This window comes from Dipodomys spectabilis, unplaced genomic scaffold (assembly GCF_019054845.1).
Source record: "Dipodomys spectabilis isolate Male_0828 unplaced genomic scaffold, ASM1905484v1 ptg000095l, whole genome shotgun sequence".
NCBI classification, from domain to species: domain Eukaryota; kingdom Metazoa; phylum Chordata; class Mammalia; order Rodentia; family Heteromyidae; genus Dipodomys; species Dipodomys spectabilis.
This window is the reverse complement of record NW_024870772.1, coordinates 30831723-30855705: the sequence shown is the minus strand read 5'-3', so window position 1 is coordinate 30855705 and position 23983 is coordinate 30831723. Positions and strand designations below refer to the sequence as shown.

The window sequence follows — 23983 nt, the reverse complement described above, 5'->3', positions numbered from 1 at the left end:
CCATGATAACTTAGGAGAAGGCCTCCAGGAATTTTTTAAATATATTTTTTTATTGTAAAGATACTGTACAGAGGGGTTACAGTTACATGAGCAAGTTAATGAGTACATTTCCTATCAAGCATTTTTACCTCCTCCTTTGTTTTTCTCCTACCATCCCTTTCCTCCCCACCTCCCCAACTCCTCCCCCGCCCCAAAGTTGTAAAATTTGTTTTCAACATAGTGTCTGGTACATCTTGTTGTTACAATGGGTCATCCTGTATCCTTATTTCAGCACTTTGTCCTTTCTTTTCCCCTCCCCAAATTAGAAAAATGTATATACAAGATGCAGGACACCGGAATCAAATACAGTGACAACAGGGGTTATACCATGGGGGAAGAACATACAAAGAAACAAAAAAAAATCACATGGTACATTATAAGTACATTAAAAAGCACAACAAGAAAGATAAAATCTCTTGTGTCCCTATCTTGCGGTTCATTTCACTTTGCTCAGGTTATATAGTCATATGTACATGGCTTTTGACCTCTTCTGCTTGTCCTAGACAGATACTACTTATTGCAGATAAGGGAAACCATGGGACCTATGTTTCTTTGAGTCTGGCTTATTTCACTTAATGTAATTTTTTTCCAAGTCTTTCCTAACAAATGGGGCGGTGTCATTCTTTCTGATGGAGGCACATCACCACATTTTCTTGATCCATTCATCTCCTCCAGTAACTCTGAATAACAACTGATAAGTCTATACTAGGACAGCTAAGGGGAAAAAACACAAGAATGTTCTAGAAGCTTGAGCCTCTTCATTTGACAGATGAAACTTTCCTCCATTTCTAATGGGCACTTTTTCAACATCCCTCACAGATTATTTTTGATTTAGCCAAGCAGGGAGCCTATTTTAAAGCTCCCGATTTGAAAATCATAGAAGCTTTATAAAGCCTTCCACCTGCATCTCTTTAGGACCACAGTTCTTTATTCTTTAAAGGATGAAAACCTCCAGCAACTTTGTTAGGCTGTCACTATCAATAGAGTTAAAAAAGAAAAAGAAAAACAGTGGACAAAGAGGAAACAAATTGCATCTTCGAATAAGTTTTCTTGAAGCTCTTGTTAAAAGCTACAACCTCTGATGTTAACTAAATTTAACCCACTGTGACCCCTGAGGTGACCTTCACCTCTCCTTTCTTCTGCTTCCTGAGGCTGCTAGAGAAAACTGGGCCGGCATTGGAAAAGCCTTCTCTGTAACACACAAAGGCCTGGCCTTCCTCCTACCCAATCAGGATGCCCGCATCGACCGAGGGGTCAGCACCTGTGCAGAGAAGCAGGTGACAGTGGCCTGCCTGCATCTTTTGAGAGCAAGTTGTAAGAATGTCTACCCTTCAAATATCACGCTACGGTTTCAGGCATTCAAACCACTGAAGCTCAGGTTTCCTTTGTGAAGGCAGACTTTACACAAATTACTCCATTGCTGTTCAACTGACTGTAAAATTGGTAGATTTACTGTTGCAAAAAAGAAAAAGGAGAAAAAAGAAAAACTGAAGCTTTCGCTTGAATTTGGTAAGGTCATGGATGTGTCCTAGGCTGCCAACAATGCCGCCTTTAAAATCTGTGCAGTGGAACCTAGCAACTTCCATGTGGGGGAAAGCAGCAGAATAATGCGCCAATGGACAGTGGAAAGGCTCCCCCATACAGTAAACGCCATGCAAGAGGAAACTTCCAATATGATTGGCTTCTAATTCTGCTTGCCTCCAAGATGGGAAACTGTGAAAGCACAAATGTGTTCCATTGCTGACACTGTAATTGCTGTCAGACATGCTTTCCTTTGGAAGGGAGCAACTAAGTGTTTAAACTAGATGCTTTTCTAAAATAGCCTTTGATGCTCAGGAGATTGACATCTGATGATGTTGGTTCAAAGCCAGCCGGGGCAGGAAAGTCCATGAGACTCTTATCTCTAATTAACTACCAAAAAAGCCAGAACTGGAGCTGTGGCTCAAGTGGTAGGGTGCCAGCCTTTAGTGGAAAAAGTTAAGGGACAGCACCTAGGCCCTGAGTTAAAGCCTTAGTACTGGCAGCAAAAAAGAAAGAGGGGGAGGAGGGAGGGAGGGAAGGAAAGAGAAAGGGGGGAAGGAAGACAGGAAGGAAGGAAGAAAGGAAGGGAGGAAGGAAGGAAGGAAGGAAGGAAGGAAGGAAGGAAGGAAGGAAGGAAGGAGAGAGGGAGGGAGGGAGGGAGGGGAAGGAGAGAAGAAAATATTTTTAAAAAGTACATTAGATTGTATGTTAAATGTAAAATTCAAACTAACAACTTGGTTCTGTTTTGCTTTGATTTTCACAGTAATTAACATGGACCACCTTATAAAATTTCAGCACTTCCTTTTCACCTTCCTGTATGATGTTCTATGACAGCAATGAGAATTATTTTCATTTAATGTTTCAAAAAATGACTTGTTTTGAAACAGAAACACATGGCTCTGTTGGAAACCCAAAGGAGATTTTTGAACCTATTTTCTGCTTTAATTAGGGGCACAGAGACTTTTCAAAGAAAAGAAATGGAACCTCCATGCATAAATACTTCTACTTAGCATATGTGAAAACTGTACAAAAGTCAATTACAATATGTACTATTTTAAATAGTTTTACTCATCACAACTACTACTGTGTATTAATGGGTGCCATAGTGTTTTGGTCAAAGCAAGGGTTAATCTGAACTGTAGCATCATGGGAAATCTTACACATGATAAAGAACTTTGTCCTGAAATTATAAACAGTTTGAGAACCCACGAAGGGCTATAACACAGATGTGGTCACCAGATGTTCTTCAGCCTACCCGGGAAGCTGACTAAGCATCAACCTGGCGAAGTTAGGTTACACGAAGGAAAAGACCTAGAAAACACTGATATGAGGAGCTAAATCTCCTTTCCTAGAAGCTTTTGCTTTTGAAGTATAATAATGTGTATATGTTTGGAGTGAATTAGACACACTCTTTCTGTGGTTGAACAGCACAGATTCTACACAAAGGCTTCCAGCAAGAGAGGCTTGGACTCCAGGCCTGGGTGCTGTCTTTGAGCTTTGGTGATCAAGGTTAGCACTCTATTACTTGAAACACAGCTACATTTCCCACTTTTTTGAGATTAATTGGAAATAAAAGTCTCAAGGACTTTTTCTAACTTGGCTACAAACCATAATCCTCAGATCTCAGCCACCTGAGTAGCTAGGAGTACAGCTATGAGCCATCAGCACTTGATGAATCATCTTTTAAAATAAACATCTAAATGAGGTTCTTAACACTCAGCTGAAGCCAGATACACATATTGCTTTCTATGTCCTATGAAAAGTTGGTAATGAAAAACTAAACAGAGCAGATTCTTAGCTATTAAACTGATATTGTAACATTAGATGTCCTGCCATTTTCGTTAGATAGTTCATGTCCGCTCAAATTAGTTGGCACAACAGAGGATCTCACACATAATAGACTTCAGTTCTTCTATTTTAGAAAAACTACCCTGATCAAGCTTATAGTCATATAGAGAGGGTACTATATAAATCAACTATAATCCATGAACAAGGACTTGTTGAAGAATCCGCTGCATATGTGAACCCATATAGGCTTTGCACTGTGTATAGAACTAAAAAATACACCCAGGAGAGAGGAGGGAAGGAGTGACATTGTTCAAAAAGAAATATACTTATTACCTGGCTTATATAGCTGTAATCACTCTGTATATCACCTTTATAGTAACAATAAAAAAAATACACTAGGAGTTTTACTAGTATAAATATACACTTTTAAAATTAATTGTTAAGGCCAGGCACTGGTGATTTACATCTGTAATTGTAGCTACTAAGGAGGCTAAGATGTAAGGATCATAGTTCGAAGCCAGACCAGGCAGAAAAGTCAGTGAGAGTTTTTATCTCCAATTAACCAACAAAAAGCCAGAAGTAGGACTGTGGTAGACATCCAGCCTTGAACAAAAAAGTCAAACAAGAGTGCAAAACCCTGAGTTCAATACTCAATACTGGTACACACAGAAAAAGAATCCATAAAAAATTAAAATTGTTATAGTAATTATGGCAACATGAAAACAGATTAATGGTAATAACTTTTCAAAGAAATTACCCATAGAATAAATAATTCCTTTGTGGGAATGATTTATCTCAAGGACCTTGGTCTAAACTACTGAGTCATATATGCCTCCCTGGTTCTGGAAGGTTCCCTGTGCATTGGTGGGAAGAGGGTTTTCAAAGCTAATGGCAAGGAGAGGGATAGAACATTTCCACCAATCCTTCACCAGAGCAAAACATCATTGAGAGTTCATAGACCTGCTATGGCAATTAACATGGATGTTACTATGTGATATAGACAATACACAAGTTTTACAGTAAGGCATTAGTGGCTCACACTTGTAATCCTAACTACTCAGAGGCTGAGATTCAAAGCCTACTCAGGAGGATTGAGGTTTAAAACCAGCTTGGGCAGGAAGGTCCAGGAGACTCTCACCTTCAATTAACTAGCAAAAGCCAGAAGTGGAGGTGTGTCTCAAATGCTAGAGCACCAGCCTGAAGCAAAAAAAAAAAAGGTTCAGGACCAAAACCCTGAGTTAAAGCCCCAGTATTGGTAGAGGTGTGGAGGGAGGGGAAGAGGAGGAAGAAGAGGAAAAGGAAGAGAAAGAGGAGGGAGGGAGGGAAGGAGGGAAGAAAGAAGGGAAGGAGGGAAAGAAGGAGGGAGAGAAGAAAGGAAAGAAGGAAGGAAGAAAGGAAGGAAGGAAGGAAAGAAGGAAGGAAGGAGGAAGGGAGGGAGGGAGGGAGGGAAGGAGGGGAGGGAGGGGGAAGGAAGGAAGGAAGGAAGAAAAGAGAAGGAAGGAGGGAAGGAAGGAAGGAGGGAGGGAAGGAAGGAGCAGCTTTAGAATTACTAGGATTTGGATCTTAGTGAGATTATGCTTTGAGACAAGGGAGATTACGGGTAGAAACGACAGTTGGGAAACTACACATCTGACAGTACTGTTTTGTGCACACAATGGAGCAAATTACAGATTTGCGGCACAATAATTATTTTCCCAAGCCAGAATGTTGTCTTAGCAAGTTAGGACTGTGCAGGAAGCCAGTTCCACTGCCTTATTTAAGGATCTTCAGGACCTGCCACAAACACACAGAGCACCAAGCTCTCAATGGTTCTTTAAAAGCAACCACATCCCAGTTCACCTGGAGGTTAAAACAGAGCTCGAGATAAAAAGAAATCCCTCTTTCCTGCAGGTCTACTCTCAAGAACACTAAACCACCATCTTGTGGGTCTTCGGACATCTGACTAAGGCCATTGGAAAGCTGCCCAAAAATTCATCGACTCTGGACCCACAGGCCTTCAAAATTGGCCTCATTTACCAGGGACTATGTGGCATGAACTTCAAGACATAATCTTTCCAAACTCCTGAATCCTTCGTTTGCATCTTAAATGCTTCAGTTCCTTCCATACATTTGACTATTTTCAGAGACTAGGTAACTGTTAACTTCTGTTATCCCTTGAGTGTAGTAGCATATAAAAGGCATATAATCTGGGGTGCTGGATTGCCTGTTTCTCTCTCTCTCTCTCCTCTCTCTCTCTGCAGAAGGTTGAGGCCAGAGCCTCACACATGCTTAACCAAGTGCTCTACCATTGAGCTACACATTCAGTCTTTCTCTCTGCCACCCTCCCTTTCTCCTGCTATTGTGTGTAATGGTGAGTAAAGCACTTAATTCTATCCTTCAGTTCTCTCACCCATGAAATGGGCAATAATAGCAATTAGCTCATGAGGTTATTCTGAGGATTAAAGTAACTTGATATATATAGTAAGTGTCTGGCTCATAAGTAAATAAGTAAATGTTATCACCAATGTGACACCTGCTGAACACCAACCGATTCATCTAAAGCGAATCACTTTATCCATACATCATCACTTTTTTTTTTTGGGGGGGGGGGTCCAGTCGTGGGGCCTGAACTCTGGGCCTGGGCGCTGTCCCTCAGCTCTTCAGCTCAAGGCTAGCGCTCTACCACTTGAACCACAGCGTCACTTCTGGCTTTTTTCTTTTTGGTTATGTGGTGCTGAGGAATCGAACCCAGGGCCTCAGGCATGCAAGGCAAGCGCTCTACCACTGAGCCACCTTCCCAGCCTCTACATCATCACTTTCATCTTGGTATGGAGAACTGAAGAAGCAATTCATTTAACTGGGACGTGGCCAACACAGATTCGAACCCTGGCTCTACAGTAACAACAAACAAGAATTGCTCCAGTTTACTGTTTCACAGATTATGACTGCCTAAAGTGCCTAAAGATTTGGTCTTTGCTCTCACGTGCTACGTTGCCATAGTTTCTACATCTACAGTACTGCCTAGATATAAGAGCCCGCGCTCAATGAGTTATTTGATGAGAACTAAATAAACCAACATGTTCCAGTGTACAAATAGCCAATAAACAGGATAGCGGTGACTAAGTCCCGACTGCAGATTTTCAGGCTGTCACTGAGGACTCTGCTGTCAAAGAATAGAGAAGGGCAGGCCTGGCTTCACACCAGCCAGTGAGGGGCCAGCACTTATCTGAGTCTGTGGGTTCACCTGTACATGGGAGACAGTGCTGCTGAACTGTTGATGAGACATTGTAGCGAATATTAAATGTTATTTTTCAAAAGATTAGTGTTAATGGAGGGAGTGCGATCCCTGGAATATTCAACACATTCAGCTTCCCTTTCCCCCTAGAGCAGCGCTATCTCCCCAAGTTACCTCCCCAAAGCTTCAGCATTTTCTGTCGGAGGAGTTTAACTGTAGCGGAAAGGGGCAGCTCCAGCCGCCTTCCCTTTAAAAGACACGGGAAGCCCCGCCCACTACGGGAGGCGAAACGGGCTTCGCGGCTGCGCCGGTTCGCGGGCTCCCTAAGCCGGACTTTACCGACTGCCGCCGACCCCGGGACAGGTAAGGCTAGGGAAGTGAGAGGCGAGAGGCCAGAGACGTGGCCTCGGGGGCCGTCCCTGCAGAGGGAGCGGCACCGCGCTCGGCCGCGTGTCCCCGGAAGGTCAGCTCCACCCTGGGCGGCCGTGCGGAGGGCGGGGAGGCTTCCCAGGCCCTGCTGCGAGGCCTGGGACTCAGCCGGGCTCTAAAGCCGCCGTCGGACCCAGTGCGGCTTCTCAGGGGCGGTAACCTGACGCCCTCCCGGGCCATCCCGGCCGCGCTACGCCACGCCGGCCCGCTCTCGCGCACGTACGTACGTACGTACTCGCGCACTCCTGCGGGACGTCCTCACTTCCCTCCTGGCAGAGGCGGGTCGCGAGCCCGAGGTGGGCGTGGCCTCAGGTGGGCGTGGCCGCCCTTTGGAGACTTGAGTCCGCTCTGGCCGGAAGTGCTTGCTGCCTGCTCGGGGACTTGTCTGTACCTGCTACTGCACTGAAAGGCTGGGCAGGGGGATTTTGCTTGCTGCCAGGTGTTGCACGTGGAAATCTTAGTGGGAGAGGTTGCGGAATGAAGGATTTTTTTTTTAAAAAAAGCCCCATTCATCGTTTAGAATGTTCTAAAACAACCGGGCTTCTGTGGCTCACGCCTGTAATCCTAGCTACGCAGAAGACTGAGATCTGAGGCTCGAGGTTCAAAGCCAGCCGTGGCTGCAAAAGTCCGGGAGCTTTTTCTCTCCAATAAATAACCAGAAAGACGGAAGTGGCGTTGTGGCTCAAAGTGGTAGAGCGCAGGAACAGCTCCCAGGCCCTGGGTTCAAGCCCCATTACTGACAAAAAAAAAAAAAAAGTTTTAAAGGATCCTGAAAGAAGTAAAATAAGTTGTTGTTTTAACCCAGAAGCTGTAATTCATACACGTGTTATGGAAGGCTTCAGTCTAACTACAGAGGTGGCTGGCAGGATGTGTAAAATAACTGCTATTTACTGTGCTAGGCTCTCTACTAATGAATTTACCACACTTGTTCCCTGTTTCACAACTTAAGGTCAAGTGAGGGAGAGTAATAGTGGTAAATTATCACAAAATTTTAGTGTTGGTGTTATAAGGGAAGGAGAAACTGGATTATGGAAACATTGAATGTTAAGATCTAATATCAACAAACACTTGAGGGAGGCAAGAGATCCTGTTTAGTGTGGGAGATAATCAAAATAATGCCCCGAGAAAAAGAGTGGAGACACGTATCTGGGTTTTCTAAACCAAGGGAAAGATTAGAGTAGGGTGTTGTTTGGGCAGTACAAGAACCTGAAGAAGTAGAAGTTGAGGGGATAATGAGCAGGACTTTGGGTGTAGGGACAGGGCAGTGGGGCCTAGCAAGAGATGAATGATCTTACAACAGAGGTAGCAGAGGATATGGAGAGAAGTAGATTTGACTGGGATTTGAAGTAAATGAGACATGGTATTGGAATGACGGTGAAAATGAGAGAGCTGAAATGTCAAAGAGAACATTTGTCTCTGATGCACAATCACTGAAATACTGAGTCGTGGAAGAGGACATGGCCATTTAGATGATTAACATGCAGGAGGAAGCCCAACTTGATGCTGAGTCTTTAGTTCTGTGTTTACAAGGTTCTCAAACATTTCTTGACGGTTATTTCAATTTTATAGCTAAAGGAATGGGGTTAAGTAATTGACCAAAGATATATGTGGACTCTTCTCAATGTTGTAAGAGAGACTTATAGCTCTTACATGTCTTAACCTCATTATGGAGAGTGCTTTGTGTTCCAAATGGAAGAGCAAAACTGGAGCCAAGGGAGCATACCATGAAGGCCCAGTAGGCATAGTGCAAGCTCAGGCTAAAATGTGACAGAGGGGACAGCTCACAGTCAGAGTCAAGGACTTTTTTTTAATGTGTGTGCTAGTACTGGGGCTTGAACTTAGGGCCTGGGCACTGTCTGTAAGCTTTTTTTCCTCTCAAGACTGATGCTCTATCCCATGAACCATGGCTCTGCTTCCAGCTTTTTTATGGCTAACTGGAGATAAGAGTCTCTTAGACTTTTCTGCTTAGGCTGACTTGGAACCTTGATCTGAGATCTCAACCCTCTTGAGTAAATAGGTGTGAGCCATTAGTACCCAGCTCAAAGATATTTTGAAACTCCTTTAAATGGTGGGAGAGAGAATTCTTAAGAGTGATAGAAATAGCCAAAATTAATTTCAGAAATATGTAGTCATGTGAATCTGTAACTCTAATCAATCTTTCCTGGAATAAATAGACATCAGTATGAGCTTGTGAATAAGTATCAGCAAGTAAGAAAGAAGAGCAATGAGTGAACAAATAATCAAAAGCATTTCATCTGTTCAGTCTATATAGTTTCCCCACACACTCATATCTACTATGCTATTTATTTATATATTTCAGGAAGTTTCCTTGCAAATACACTAATAGTACCTCACAAAAGGTACAAAACAATGTGTTGGTAAGGGCAATGCAAATGTCCAATAGAGCACAATAATTTAGTCATTTTTAAGGGCATAAAAATGTTCTTGGAAGTTTTATTCATAAGAACCTAATCCAAACTGCCTAGGTGTTATTTTTCAAACTTCAGTATGTTCTTAGAAATCAAGAGTCAGGTGCTGGTGGCCCATTCTTTTTTTTTTTTTTTGTGTCTGGTTGTGGGGCCTGAACTCTGGGCCTGGGCGCTGTCCCTCAGCTCTTCAGCTCAAGGCTAGCGCTCTACCACTTGAGCCACAGCGCCACTTCTGGCGTTTTTTTTTTTTTTCTTATGTGGTGCTGAGGAATCGAACCCAGGGCCTCATGCATGCAAGGCAAGCACTCTACCACTCCCAGCCCCGTGGTGGCCCATTCTTGAACCTAGCTATTCAGGAGGCTGAGGTCTGAGGATCCTTGTTCTAAGCTAGCCTGGGCAGATAAATCTGAGAGACTTTTATCTGCAATTAACCATTAAAAAGCCAGACAGGTATGTGGCTCAGGCTTTGTATTTTTTGAAAAAGCCAAGCAGGAGTGAGAGGCCCTGAGTTCAAGTTCTAGTAATGACATAATAAAGTAAAATTAAAACTAAAAAGCCTCATGCCAGTGGCTCATGCCTGTTACCTAGCTACTCAGGAGGCTGACATCTGAGGGCTGTGGTTTGAAGCCAGCTCAGGCAGGAGTTTGTGAGATTTTTATCTTCAGTTAACCACCAAAAAACTGGAAGTGGAGCTGTGGCTCAAGTGGTAGAATGCTAGCCTTGAACAACTGGTACAACACCAAGGCCTTGAGTTCAAGTTCCAGGACTGGCACAGGAAGGAGGAGGAGGAGGAAGAAAAAAAAATCAAAAGGATCGAGTTAATGACAAGAGAAGGGATGAATCCTGAAAACATTACAGTTAGATGTCTTACATTAAAGAGTACCTACAGTTTAATTCCATTTATATGAGGTCAGACAATGATGGGGAAAAAATAAGAATAACAGATGCTCTCAGGCAGGATGGAGGCCAACTTGGAAAAGACATGATAGAACTTTCTGGATAGTAATGATGTTAATAGTAGTTTACACTACTCACGATATGCTTAATTAAGATTTGTACACTTCATTGTATGTAAATTACATCAAAAGCTAAGAACTGTAAACAAATGTTTAACATGTATTATATGTATGCCAAAGTTTTTGGCATTCTCAAAAGTATTAAAATGTACCAAAACAAAATGAGTAGAAAGAGAAATAGACTGATGAAGCAAAGATGACATGTTGTGAATTATAGAATCTAGGTGGTAAGCATTCGGGTTTTCTTTGCTGTAAAGGCTTTCAACTTCTTTGCATGTTTAAACATTTTCATAAAAATACTTCCAGCTTTTTGGTAGTTAATTAGACATTATATGAGTCTCCTGGGTTATCTAAGCTGGCTTTGAACAAGGATCTTCAGATCTCAGCCTCCTAGGTAGTTAGGATTACAGGTATGAGCCATTGGTGCTTAGCTAGTGGCTTAATATTTAAATCATTTCTATTTCTCATTGTGAGGTTCATACATTAAAATTACTGTGTATCCTTTGGAACAATGCAATTGACATTGTATTCACATATCATTCTAGGACAGTCATTGAATGCTTAATAGGCATCCTAATTCCTCATTTTTAAGTATTTCAGTGAGTATGTAAGTACATAAGGAACAAATAAAATGTGTGTTTGAGCTAGTTACCAAATTTAAAGCAGACTCTTACAGCACAGTATGACCTGAGTAAAGTCATCACATCAGAAATAGCTCTCTGCTACTATGTAATTAAGTAATTTGTAGGTAATTTTAAGTAATCAACTTTAAAATACCTGCCTTTTAGAATATTATGGCTGTTTCAGGCAGTATATTCTTGGGAGAGAAATCCCCCAATATTGCCATATGAACATAAATCCCTTTATTTTTTACTTACTTACACCAATCTGACAGCACGATCAGAGACCATTCATGAGAAAACATAGCTTCCTATTTTATACCAGCCTTGAAAAGTGAAGTATAATATTAGACATCATAGCTTACTACCATTGAACCTGCATATATTGTTTATAATTTTTATTCATCCTCTAAAAATTCTGTCCTTTTCTTCCTTCCTAAAGATTGTCCTTTTCTTCCTTCCTAAAAATTCTGTCCTTTTCTTCCTTCCTTCCTTCTTCTCTCCCTCCTTTTCCTTTTCCTTTTTTCCACAACCCAGTGGTTCACAGGAGCTGGTAAGAAATACCATCATCCCCAGAGGCTGCTGGCAGGCCTTTTTCCTGAGAGACACTGCCCAAATACAGACATGTTGACTTCCAACTGTTAATTAGCAAAACATGTATAAGTTCACAGAAATTATCAGTATTTGTGTGGTGAGACACTTTATAAATTTGGCTGGTTGAAAACTAGATCAAGGAAGCAATAATGTACAATGCGAAAAAAAGTTAGAATGTTAAACTGGCGCTGTCTTCATTTATAGTCAGTTAGACATAGGCTTGTTACTCAATAAAGGGAATGTATTTTTCAAGATGCATAAAACCAGAATGTCAGTTTATTAAATTACAGTGAAATATAAAGTTCACAGACAAGAAATAGTAATACTGACATGACTTAAGTTTTTTCTCTCTGGGCTATTCATTTTCTTTAAAAACTATTTTTAAAAAATAACATACAAAAAAGTGAGCAGCCATAATTGCATTATCAACTTTATATTTCCTGCTGTGCCATTTCAAAATAAGTGACAGGTGTTATGGTACTAAATACTTTTAGCATTCATTCCTAAGAATTCTATTTTCACATGAAGACAATTAACAGCACTTCTCTTGTAGTCTTAACATCTAATCCATATTTACATTTCTCCCTCATCCCTTGCATGCCTTTCCAGCTACCTTTTCCCCAACACATTGCATATGACTGCATCTTGATTTTATTGTTTAAGAATAGTCTGCTTCTGGGCTGGGAAGGTGGTTCGGTGGTAGAGCGTTTGCCTTGCATGCATGAGGCCCTGGGTTCAATTCCTCAGCACCACATAAGCAAAAAGAAAAAAGCCGGAAGTGGCGCTGTGGCTCAAGTGGTAGAGCACTAGCCTTGAACTGAAGAGCTGAGGGACAGCGCCCAGGCCCAGAGTTCAGGCCCCATGACGAGACCTCCCCCCCCCCCCCCAAAAAAAAAAAAAAAAAAAAGAATAGTCTGCTTCTTCTCTTTTCATTCCCAAAGATACTGACTCTTTTGTTTTTAAGACATAAAACCAGTTGCTGTGTCCCATAATCTAAATTTGTGAGACTTTTCCTGTGGTCTCGTCAGATTTCTCCTCTCTGAATCTGGCCCTGGTACTCCTGGAAACTGGAACCTAGGTCTAGAAACTGTATCAGGTTCAGGTGAAGTTTTTGGGTTTTTTTGGTCAGTCGTGGGGCTTGAACTCTGGGCCTGGGTGCTGTCCCTGAGCTCTTCAGCTCAAGGAGAGTATTCTACCACTTGAGCCACAGCACCACTTCTGGTTTTCTGGTGGTTTATTGGAGATAAGTGTCTCACTGTCTTTCTTTGCCTGGGCTGGCTCTGAAAGAGATTCTCAGATCTCAGCCTCCTGAGTAGCTAGGATTACAGATGTGAGCTACCAGTGCCTGGCAAAGAGAAGCTTCCTTGAGAAGGCTTCTACTCACGGAAGGTGCTGGATACTTGGGGTAGCTTCCTGTGGCATGCACTAGAATGTCATGTTGCTCCATCCTTGCTGATGCTCTCTGACTTGTAGTTATGGTTTCAGTCAGCTCTCTTCTCTGAGAGTGTGTTTTCACCTTTTGAGTGTCGACTTATTCTGAAGTAACTTTTTTTTGGGGGGGGGGGTCCGGTCGTGGGGCCTGAACTCTGGGCCTGGGCGCTGTCCCTCAGCTCTTCAGCTCAAGGCTAGTGCTCTACCACTTGAGCCACAGCGCCACTTCCGGCTTTTTTTCTTTTTGCTTATGTGGTGCTTGGGAATCGAACCCAGGGCCTCAGGCATGCAAGGCAAGCGCTTTACCACTGAGCTACCTCCCCAGCCCACTTTTTTTTTTGCCGGTCATGGGGTCTGATCTCTGGGCCTGGGCGCTGTCCCTCAGCTCTTCAGCTCAAGGCTAGCGCTCTACCACTGGAGCCACAGCACCACTTCCAGCTTTTTCTGTTTATGTGGTGCTGAGGAAACGAACCCAGGGCCTCATGCTTGCAAGGCATGCATTCTACCGCTGAGCTCCCTTCCCAGCCCCCTGAAGTAACTTTTTGTCTTCAGCTTTCAATGCAGTGATTTGTTGCAGTTCTATTACCTGAATCAATGATGTCATTGAGGATAGCAAAGTGATTTTCTAATAATTTTCTACTTTCTTCTCCATTTATCAGCTGTCATTCTTCTCTAAAGAATAGCTTTCTTAATCCATAGGGGATAAATGCAGTTTTTCCTAAAAAGGTAGGATAAATGCTCAGCTTAAAAAAAAATTAAATTACAAATTTAGCCCTTTTGATAGTGGGGTACCAGCATGTAATGATTACATGCAGTTGTGGTAAGTTATAATTCTGGTATGTTTTTGCATATTCAGTGTGTTGAAATGAATTAGTCATTTTTTTCTTTCATATTTGAGTTGTATCACAGTTGATCCTTAGGGAGTTCCTCTCTTCTGCTAAACTGTTAATGAATTATCAACAAATGAAATTAAAGTTTCAGGGAAATCTGAACAGTAGTTATCTGTGATAAAAAGGGAGGATTATTAACTGAGATAATGTCACTGCAGTTACTAAAAGGATAAAAGAACACCTTCTGTAGATACACAGTGATAACATAGGGTTTATTTTGATGGTTGTGGGGGGTGGAGATGAAATGGCCCTGTGCACCGTTTATTATACTGGACTTACAGGTTTAAAAGTTTTCTTTTTTATTTCACGATTTTTTAAAATGGTTATTTTAAAGGTGATGTTCAGAGGGGTTATAGTTACATAAGTCAGGTAAAGAGAACATTTCTTTTTGAACAATGCCACCCCTTTCCTTGCTCTCTCCCAGTTTTTCCCTTCCATTCTACTCACAAGTTGCATAGCTCATTTTCAACATAGTGTCTAGTGAGTACCACTGCTGCATTTGTTCACCCTTTGTCCCTCTATTTCTGTGTCTTCTTTACCCTACCAGATAGATAAATGAACAAATAAGACAGAAAGAAAACAAAAACAGTAACAAAGAAAAACCCCCTCTTGTTTCCATTTCCTGGAGTTCATTTAAATAAATATTATTTTATCTGATAAGACGCACATAGGCAGAACAAATCATGTGGAGTGAAATAAGCCAAGATCAGAGACAAACAGCACATGGTCTCCCTGATAAGTGGATGTTAAATTCAAAACGCAACGATATGACAAAGTAAACAGGACTCAAGAAACAAAGAACCTTTTCTTAATTTGTCAAATTGTTTTTAGATGACTCCATGTTTTTGACCCCACATATGGTGTATTCATGGGCATAAATGAGGGAAGCTAGGAGGAGGACACAGAATCAGAGGGAAACAGGAAAAAATACAGTAGAGGGGTCCATCAGCTGCACTAGACATTGATTAAAGTGAACTATGCAACTCAAGGGCAGCAATAGGAGGGAGAGAATGAGAGAAAAAGAGGGAACAGCTTACACTAAGCAAAAGGAAAGGAATGTACATATCACCCGACTTGGAAGAAATGGTTGTATTGTCAAAGTTTATAGAGTTCCCAAGCTTTATAAACCATGATAATGATAACTCACCTTGTGAAGGTTAAAAAATGTGTTTGTGACTTTAGCTAAATATCACTATCCCACAATATTGTAAAGTTTATGTACTCAATCTCAATAAAGAAATAAAAAGGCATTTTCAAAAAAAAAAGATGCACATAGGCATTGTCTTTGTGTTCCTCTTGTAAGGTGTCTGTGTGTGAATGCCTGGAGTCCTGTATAATTTATCATGTTCTGGCATATATATAGATCTAGCTTCCACGTGTGAGAGAAAACATGGGCCATTTGTCTCTTTAAACTTGGCTAACCTCAGTTAACATGATTTATTCTAGTTTAAAAGTTTTCTTAATAGAGAATTTTGAAGTTAAGAGTTGGTTATTTGCCATTCACATTTAACATGTTAAATTTTCATTACATGAATTAACATTATGCTGAATGTGAATTAACAGTATGTTAAGTGTGAATGTGTTATTTTTTCTTAATTTTGCTTTTTTGTTGTTGTTCTTGTTGTATGGCTTGAACTTTGTGCCTGAGCGCTGACCCTGTGCTCTTCAGCTTAAAGAGAGCACTCTACCACTTGAGCCACAGCACCACTTTGGGTTTTCTGGTGGTTAATTGGATATGAGTCTCACGGACTTTCCTGCCCAGGCTGGCTTTGAACTGCGATCCTCAGATCTCAGCCTCCTGAGTAGCTAGGATTACAGGTGTGAGCCACTGGCACCCTGCTGCATTATATTTTTATAAGAACTAGTTTTGAAGGAATATGTGTATTTTTAACTGCTGAATTCAAGCACAGTTGAGCTACCATTCAAAGTTAATTACAGTAACCTGCTTTATCTACTCCTTAGGCAAGAAAATGTAATGCTTATTAAAATTTAAAATTGGAGCAATGGGAAAGGCCTTTGAAATAAAACGTATTTCAGCACAATTCTTTCCCTTTCATCTTGAAAGTGTTTAAGAGACTTCTACAAAGTTTTACGTTATTTTTTTCTGAGTCTAGTACAGTTAAAAAATGTACTTTTAGCCAGGCACTGGTGGCTCAAACCTGTAATCCTAGCTGTTCAGGAAGCTGAGATCTGAGGAACATGGTTCAAAGCCAGCCCAGGCAAGGAAAGTTTGTGAGGCTCTTATCTCCAATTAACCACCAGAAAACCAAAAGTGGCACGGTGGCTCAAGTGGAGGGGTTGCCTTGAGCTGAAGAGCTCAGGGACAGTGTCCAGGCCCAGAGTTCAAGTCCCACAACCGACAAAAAAAAAATACTTTCCATAAAAAAATAAACAATGAAATTAGGAAGAAAGGGAAAAATAATTTGTCTTCTCTCTCAACCAGAGTTATTTCTGTCTTTTACTATATAGTTTTCTTTTTAATTTACTTACATAATGTTTTACATTTGGTAATTTGCTAAATAGGGCACATTGGCTTTCACTCATAACTGCTAGGTTAAAAGGCACTTAATATTTAAATAATTCATTTATGGTTAATAACACAACTTTGTATCTGTTGTTGGTAGAGACTTTGGGAAAAAATACCACTAATTTTAGACATGAAATTATAAAGGTTTGCAAAGAACTTTGGTTCTTAGAAAAAATTTGGGACTTGATACTGCTGTTTTTCTGATTATTAGTGGAAAATGTTCTCTGCTCTAGGTTTTTCTGCTTTTCTTAGTTTGGGGACCACTATAGTTTGGATCTTTAACATTCCTAAAAGTACTTGGTCTCCACACTGGGGCTATTGAGAGGTGGTAAAACCTTTAAGTGATAAGGCCTAGTGTAAGGGTCTGATTTTTTTTTTAATTATTAAAAAGGAAATATGTCATCTCTTTTTAAAATCCAATCTGCTTGCCCTTAGATCCATTCAATATCCAAATAGGTGGAGCTCCACCTACAGTTAGCAATATTGTCTAGTTGAGCACATCATCCATTCACGGTGATGAAGTATGTGCCTTTAGAGCCTCAAGGATAGTGGTGTTAGGAATGTGAAGCAAGCAGCTTCCAGTGGGGAGTGTGCTGGGGAAAAGGTGTATCTGAACACACAAAGGTCAGTTGCTGGCAGGCCCATTCCTCCATGCCTATACATTATACAGCAGTGAACAAAACGCTCACATTTCATTGTTTCATCAAACTTACATCCCTACTTGTGACTTTGAAATTATGTAATCATTTAATCACAATCAAAAAAAAAAAAAAGAACCTCGGGGAAGGGAGGGAGGGAGGGGATGGTAGGGGGAAAACAATGGAGGGGGTAACAATGTTCAAGAGGAAGTGTACTCATAACCTCACTCATGTAACTGTAACCCTCTGTATAGTAGCTTTACAATAAAAAAAAAAAAAAAAAAAAAAAAACTTACATCCCTGTGAAGAGATGACGACCATCTATGCAAATACTAGGAAATGTGTCACACAGGGGACATACATGATGGAGTTGTTTTTAAAGCTAGGTTGTGGGCTTGAAAGTGATAGAGTGTAAGAAGCTGGAAAATTCTTAATTTGTGTTTCAAGGCAAGGGAGTTCTGAGTCCAGCGGCCCAAAAGGGGAACATGGTCAGGGTCATTCTTCCTATGGAACAGCAAGAGGCAGCAAGGCTGCCTCAGATAGCACTGCTTCACTTTTTCTTCCCATTCATTTTTATTATTAAGTAATTGTACAAAGGTACAACTCTATAAGTCAGGTTATGAGTACAATGCTTGTTGGTCAGTATCATTCCTTCCTTTGTTCTTCCCTGTTTTTCTCCCTATTATCTCAGCTATCTACCTACCTACCTATTATCTATAGCTGTCTCCTACCTATTATCCATCTGTATCTGTTTGTTTCTCTATATCTATCATCCATCTATTTGCAGCTGTAACCCTATGCTTGGCACATGATAGGCCCGTGCTCTGCTAACATCTCCAGTGCTGACATAATTTAAAAGGATCACTCTGGTGCCATTGTTGTCATTAACTCTAAGGGGCAAAGCAAGAGCAGAGAGTGAGTTATGTATTTTGAGCAGGATGCTAGCAGTGGTAGTGAGAAAGGCTGCATCTTGGATACAGTAGAATTTGCTGGTGGAATTGTAAGTCCTTTGATGCCTTTGGTGCCTTTGATGTTTTGGGCAACTGGAAGGCTGTATGTCCACATTCTATTAGGCAGGGAAGCAGAGGGGAGAGCAAGTCCGAACATCCAAAACTGAAATTTGGAAAGGTTGACTCACAGATGACTGTTACTTATCTAAGGGAGGCAGGCAGTTAACTTTGTAGGTCTGAAAGTGTGGAGAGAATAGAACCAAAACAGTAAACTGGGTGTTAGCAAGTGAGCTAAGGAAGATTGTCCATTACTTTGGTTTTCATTTCACTTGCCAATATGACAGTTGAAGGATAATGATCAGGTGGGATAGCATCAAAGCCAGGGCCAGTGGTTCCTACTTTTTTTTTGGTGTCAGTTCTAGGCCTTGAGCTCAGCCTGTGTGCTGCCCCAGAGCTTTTTTGCTTAAGGCTAGCACCACCATTTGAGCCACAGCTCTACTTCTGGCTTTATATGATGGTTAATTAGAGATAAACAGTCTCTTGGACTTTCCTGCCTGGGCTGGCTTTGAACCTCAATCCTCAGCTCTCAGCCTCCTAAATTGCTAGGATTATAGGCATAATCCTACCATTTATTTCTATTTTTAAACACCCCCATGTGATTCTCACACAGGTATCACAGGAACCAGCTTTGAGAAATACCATGCTGTACCTCCTGGCATTTGTAATTTCTCACAACTCACACTCATTCAACATCTCCATTCTCTAGCATATCTCTTGGTGAGATGGGTGGTCCCTTTACCCTTCAGCCTGAGCTTCTACTGAAGATTTGTATGAAAGGTCAGAGATACAGTATGGTAGAGAAGCAACTAAAAGTAAAAACATCGGAAGTGGCGCTGTAGCTCAAGTGGTAGAGCGTTCGCCTTGAGCTGGAGAGCTGAGGGACCGTGCCTAGGCCCAGAGTTCAAGCCCCACAACCGACCAAAAAAAAAAAAGGAAGTAAAAGTAAAAACATCATTTTATATGTTGAAGATTCAGTCTTATAGCATGAAATGAATGTCTCATCACATATATCTAAGGCTAATATTTGTTGTCTAATATTTGTTAGTGATGCCTGCTTTAAATGCTTACCAATCTCTGTAGAGTCTATGGTTAGCAATTGATTTGTGTCAGGGTATTTCCTTTCAGTTTGCTCAGTTTCCTTCTTAGAGCGTCTCCTCTCCCTAACTGTGGTATCATTTATATACCATCAGACACTGATAAATTATTAGCAGTTAATCATATTGGAAACTTTTAAGTAGGCATTTATGAATCAACAAACATTTTCTATGTAGCATCCCCATAAATAAACCCTCTCAGAATGTTTTTTGCTTTTGGAGTTGTGGAGAAAATGGTTAAGTAGAACCAAAAGTGCAAGAAAAAGTAGAAAATCAAAAAGCACTTCACATAGGTTCACTTCTGTAACCAGTTGCATAAGGGACTGATTGGAGCATCATGAGTTGGTCTGGCCAGGGTTACCTAGTAGCCTACCTTATAGGTGTCAACCTTCCCACATATGCATCTGGTTATCCTGAGAATAGTACCTTCCATGACATTCATAGAGGACAGCCTCTACAGACTCCCACATGCCTTGCCATAGACCACAGGAATAAATGATTGAACCTGAATGAACTTTTCTCATTATTTTCTTAGGATGGCTGCTTCTCTTCTAAATAGGTTAATACTACAAGCTGTGAAGACTGAAAATAATTGCATTAGAAGGTGTTTTAGTAAACACATCATCATTATAAAAGAAGCCCCAGCACAGTTGTTTCTAATTGCCTCTGGCCCAAGACTGTCCTACCTAATCCATACAAAAGATTTTAGTTCTGTTGAAGACACACAGGTTGAGAAGAAAATCCAGAAAAAGAGTAGCACCACTTTTTCTAACACTGGAAGGAAAATTAGCGAGCGAATTATTCATGTCTTTGATGAAAATGGCAATGACTTGGGACTCATGCACCGAGCAAATGTGATCAGACTCATGGATGAGCGAGACTTAAGACTGGTGCAGAGGAATTCCAGCACAGACCCCCCAGAATACCAGCTCATGACAGGAGTGCAGATCCACCAGGAACGGCTCAGGCTGAGAGAGAAGGAAAACAGACAGAAAACTGGTATGTGTTTTGCTGTGTGCTACCTGAATCCTTTAGAACTGCACGTCAGTTTAAGTTCCAGCATTTGCCAAGGAGCCTATGACAAGGGGTAATGAGAAACTGGACCATTCAATCTTCTTAATAATTCCACCAACATTCCCAGTATTGTTTCCTCTTCCATCCCTTGCTTATTCCCATTCCTTTTTTCTTCACTTTCTCTTGATCTGTGTCCAGTGTCTCTTCCTTTATATATGAAGTGAGGGAGAAATAAAGTGAACCAAAAAAATAATGAAAACGTTCTCCTATACCATAGCCTTGGCTCCCAATGCTATGGCAGAGTGGCTGATGGATAATGACATGAGATTTGGAAATGAGTGCCAGTTCCTGTCCTAGTCTAGGCAAGTTAACCTCCATCCTTTGTTTTGGTTTTCTAAATTCTGAAGGGATTCACAGAACATCTCGCTTGTCATAATACTCTTTTGTAGTATAGGTCATGATGTGGATTTGCATACTTGGCCAGTCATCTTTCAGTCACCTATTCAGTGAAGACTCATAGAGGTATGATTTGTATGGGAAGGATGTGTTTTTCATGGTTCTCAGAAAGTGCTGAATATTATGAAGTACTACACACTGGGACAAAGGATAGAGAGATGAAGTAGGATGCACACTGGGACAAAGGATAGAGAGATGATGTCCCAGTGCAGCCATCCTGAAGCTGTATTCTTAAGGAAAGTCACACCTTATCTTACCTCCATTTTATTTTTATTTTATTTTTGTTCCTTGTGGGTCTTGAGCTCTGGGGTATGGGCACTGTCCCAGAGCTCTTCAGCTCAAGGTTAGTGCTCTACCACTTGAGCCACAGCTCCATCTCCAGCCTTTTCTGCTTATGTGGTACTAAGGAATTGAACCCAGGGCTTCATGTAAGCAAGGCAAACACTATACCTCTGAGCCACCTTCCCAGCCCCCTAACTTCCATTTTACAAAGCAACATTTAACAAGGATGTTGACTGGAAAACAGACATTCAGGGAGATAAAGACATCAAACTGTCATATTCCAAACAGTTGAACAGAATAGAGAGGTTTGGAGAAGTTGAAGAAAATGTGTCAAAGGAGCTAATGTGTCCCAATAAGAGACTCAGAGCAAGCAAGTAGGTGTTAAGCCCTTTAAAACAACTTTTTAACTATTTTTTGTCTTCTTTGTTACTAGGAATTGAACCCATGACACTGCACTTGCTAAGCAAGTATTTTGCCACATCTCAGCTACCTTTTAATGTTAAAAGCATGCAGAGAAAAGATTATAAACATGTTACCCATCGTTCAAAGTAAATCAAAACAAGACATTGCAAAAAAGTTGAAGTTCCTTCATCCTCCCCAAAAGTATCCCTGCTCAATTCATGGTTTTGGAGTATTAAGCCAGTCCAAGTTAAACTCATTATATCTAGATATATTCACAAGCAGTATATACTGTGTAAAATGTGTAAAAGGCACATTTTTTCAAGATCTGTCCACATTTATATAATAGCTGCAGCTAATTTATTATAATTACTGTATGACATCTCTATGACCTTGGGCTTGTTCCCAGTTTTCCATTATTATGAACACTTGTGCATACTCTAGGTTCTATGAACCTAAATGGGTCAAATTGCACTCAGCATCAACATTATGAAATCTTCCTCTGCACTCTCACCCACACTTGGTACTGCCACACTAATTTTTATCTTGCTAATGGTGAGAAACCATCATTTCCTGTTGTGTTGCCTTCCACCAGTTAAGCACCTTTTTCTTTTTCCTATGTCTGTTCATCCTTATTTCTCTTGATCTTTCTCCCAGATTTGTAGTTCCATGTAATGTAAAAACCTCCTTGAATTTTAAATACCTTTGCCAGGTAAAAATCTTATCTCCCTCACAAAAAAAGGAGCTCCGCCGGGCGCTGGTGGCTCACGCCTGTAATCCTAGCTACTCAGGAGGCTGAGATCTGAGGATCTCAGTTCAAAGCCAGCCCGGGCAGGAGAGAGAGACCGTGAGACTCCTATCTCCAATAAACCACCAGAAAACCGGAAGTGGCGCTGTAGCTCAAGTGGTAGAGCGCTCGCCTTGAGCTGAAGAGCTGAGGGACAGCGCCCAGGCCCAGAGTTCAAACCCCACGACCGACAAAAAAAAAAAAAAGGAGCTCCTTGGGGCTGGGAAGGTGGCTCAGTGGTAGAGCGCTTGCCTTGCATGCCTGAGACCCTGGGTTCGGTTCCTCAGCACCACATAAGCAAAAAGAAAAAAAGCCGGAAGTGGTGCTGTGGCTCAGGTGGTAGAGCGCTAGTCTTGAGTTGAAGAGCTGAGGGACAACGCCCAGGCCCAGAGTTCAGGCCCCACGACCTGACCCAAAAAAAAATTAAAAAAATAAAAAAAAATTTTAAAAAAAGGAGCTCCTGGGCATAAAACTCAAAGACAGATGGGGACTGTTAGGGTTTTTGTGGTAATCTAAGATCCTAACCAGCTGTGGGAGAAGTTCAAGTTTTAAAAGAGATTAGTTAAATAGTCCCCGTACTAAATCTCAGTTTTAAACCAGGACCAACTGTGACAAAGGAATTAACTTTCTCTTCAAATATTGCACAACATGATTTGAACACAAAGAGTAAACAGATTCAGCAGTGGATTGAGAAAAAATACAAAGTTCAAGTTACCATAAAGAAGAGCAAAAATGCAGATGTGCCAGAAAATAAAATGGTAAGTAAAAGCAGGTTTTCTAATATAAAATTGTTGAAAATCTGAAAAATTAAAAACAAAGGTGACTGATAATTCTAGGACCAAGTAAAGGTAACAGCTTTCTAGCTTCTCAAAATGCATGGACACTGTTTTTCCATTCTAACATCAGCTGCAATATGAAAACACTGCTCTGTCATATAAGAGGTATATAGTACTCTGTTTCACAGAAAGCATATATTTTACTTTTCCTTTAACATAGGAAAAGTAGAAGCCTCTCTTAGGTTCTCTCTGTCTTCTAGAGAATGTTATAGGGTAGAATCCCAGGAGTTTTTAGGCATCTGTTCTGCTTTTAAAGTTTTGGTAACTTTATCACCTATTCAAGGCAGCACTGGGGCCGTGGTTTTCAACCTGAGCTATGTGGGGATCACTTAGGCCTGGGTGCAGCCCAAGAAATATGAACTGTTGGAGCCCGGGGTTTCTAGTTCTTTTAAAAATCACCCCCAATTGACCTGGAGCATATTAAGTTGGGAACTGCACTGAGCTAACAAATTTGGGGATAAGGAAGGTATATTGTCAAGGCCCAAACCCATTGGTGTATATGCTTTTGAAAAAGTTACACCGGGGCTAAATGGAGCCCTTTAGTGCCAGAATAGTGGAGACAGGACCATCAAGTCTGCAGTGTGTCAGTTTCACGGAGTTCCTGTACAGACTTCAGTCACTTAATCCTATGTGAATTGCCTAGCCAGTCATTTAAATAGCAGAAATTCAAGTGTTCTGGCTTTTTGTGTGTGTTCATTAAAGAACATCAGAGATGACGATTTTAAATTCATTTTGGATTGTTTTAGGAGGAGATATTTAACCAAATACTCCAGACTATGCCTGGACTAGCTGCCTTCTTAACCAAGCCACAAGCTGTTAAAGGAGGAAGAGCCTTCACATGTGTTTTCCGTCATCTGAGCAAAAAGGAAGAGAAGGCATATGAAGATGGCCAAAAAAGCTATACTCTGGACAAAGAAAATGGGAATGACAGGGAATTGAGTGTTTAGCATCAGTATTTTAATTAAAAAA

At 41.1% G+C, this 23983-nt stretch overlaps 1 protein-coding gene across 1 annotated transcript; it reads left to right on the top strand.

The window, feature by feature from the left end:
* The first annotated feature begins 6829 nt into the window (after positions 1-6829).
* Positions 6830-23961, top strand: Mtif3 (mitochondrial translational initiation factor 3). Its single transcript, XM_042685528.1, has 4 exons — positions 6830-6925; positions 19776-20239; positions 22779-22936; positions 23761-23961. The coding sequence occupies exons 2-4, from the start codon at positions 19777-19779 to the stop codon at positions 23959-23961; spliced, it is 822 nt and encodes a 273-aa protein (XP_042541462.1). The 5' UTR covers positions 6830-6925; position 19776.
* The last annotated feature ends 22 nt before the right edge of the window (positions 23962-23983 follow it).

Excerpts from the sequence above, each read along its gene's own strand:
- Mtif3 (XM_042685528.1), top strand. The coding sequence starts at position 19,777 with ATGGCTGCTTCTCTTCTAAATAGGTTAATACTACAAGCTGTGAAGACT. Across the intron at positions 20,240-22,778 it reads GGAAAACAGACAGAAAACTG|GACCAACTGTGACAAAGGAA; the intron begins GTATGTGTTTTG and ends GTTTTAAACCAG. Across the intron at positions 22,937-23,760 it reads ATGTGCCAGAAAATAAAATG|GAGGAGATATTTAACCAAAT; the intron begins GTAAGTAAAAGC and ends GGATTGTTTTAG.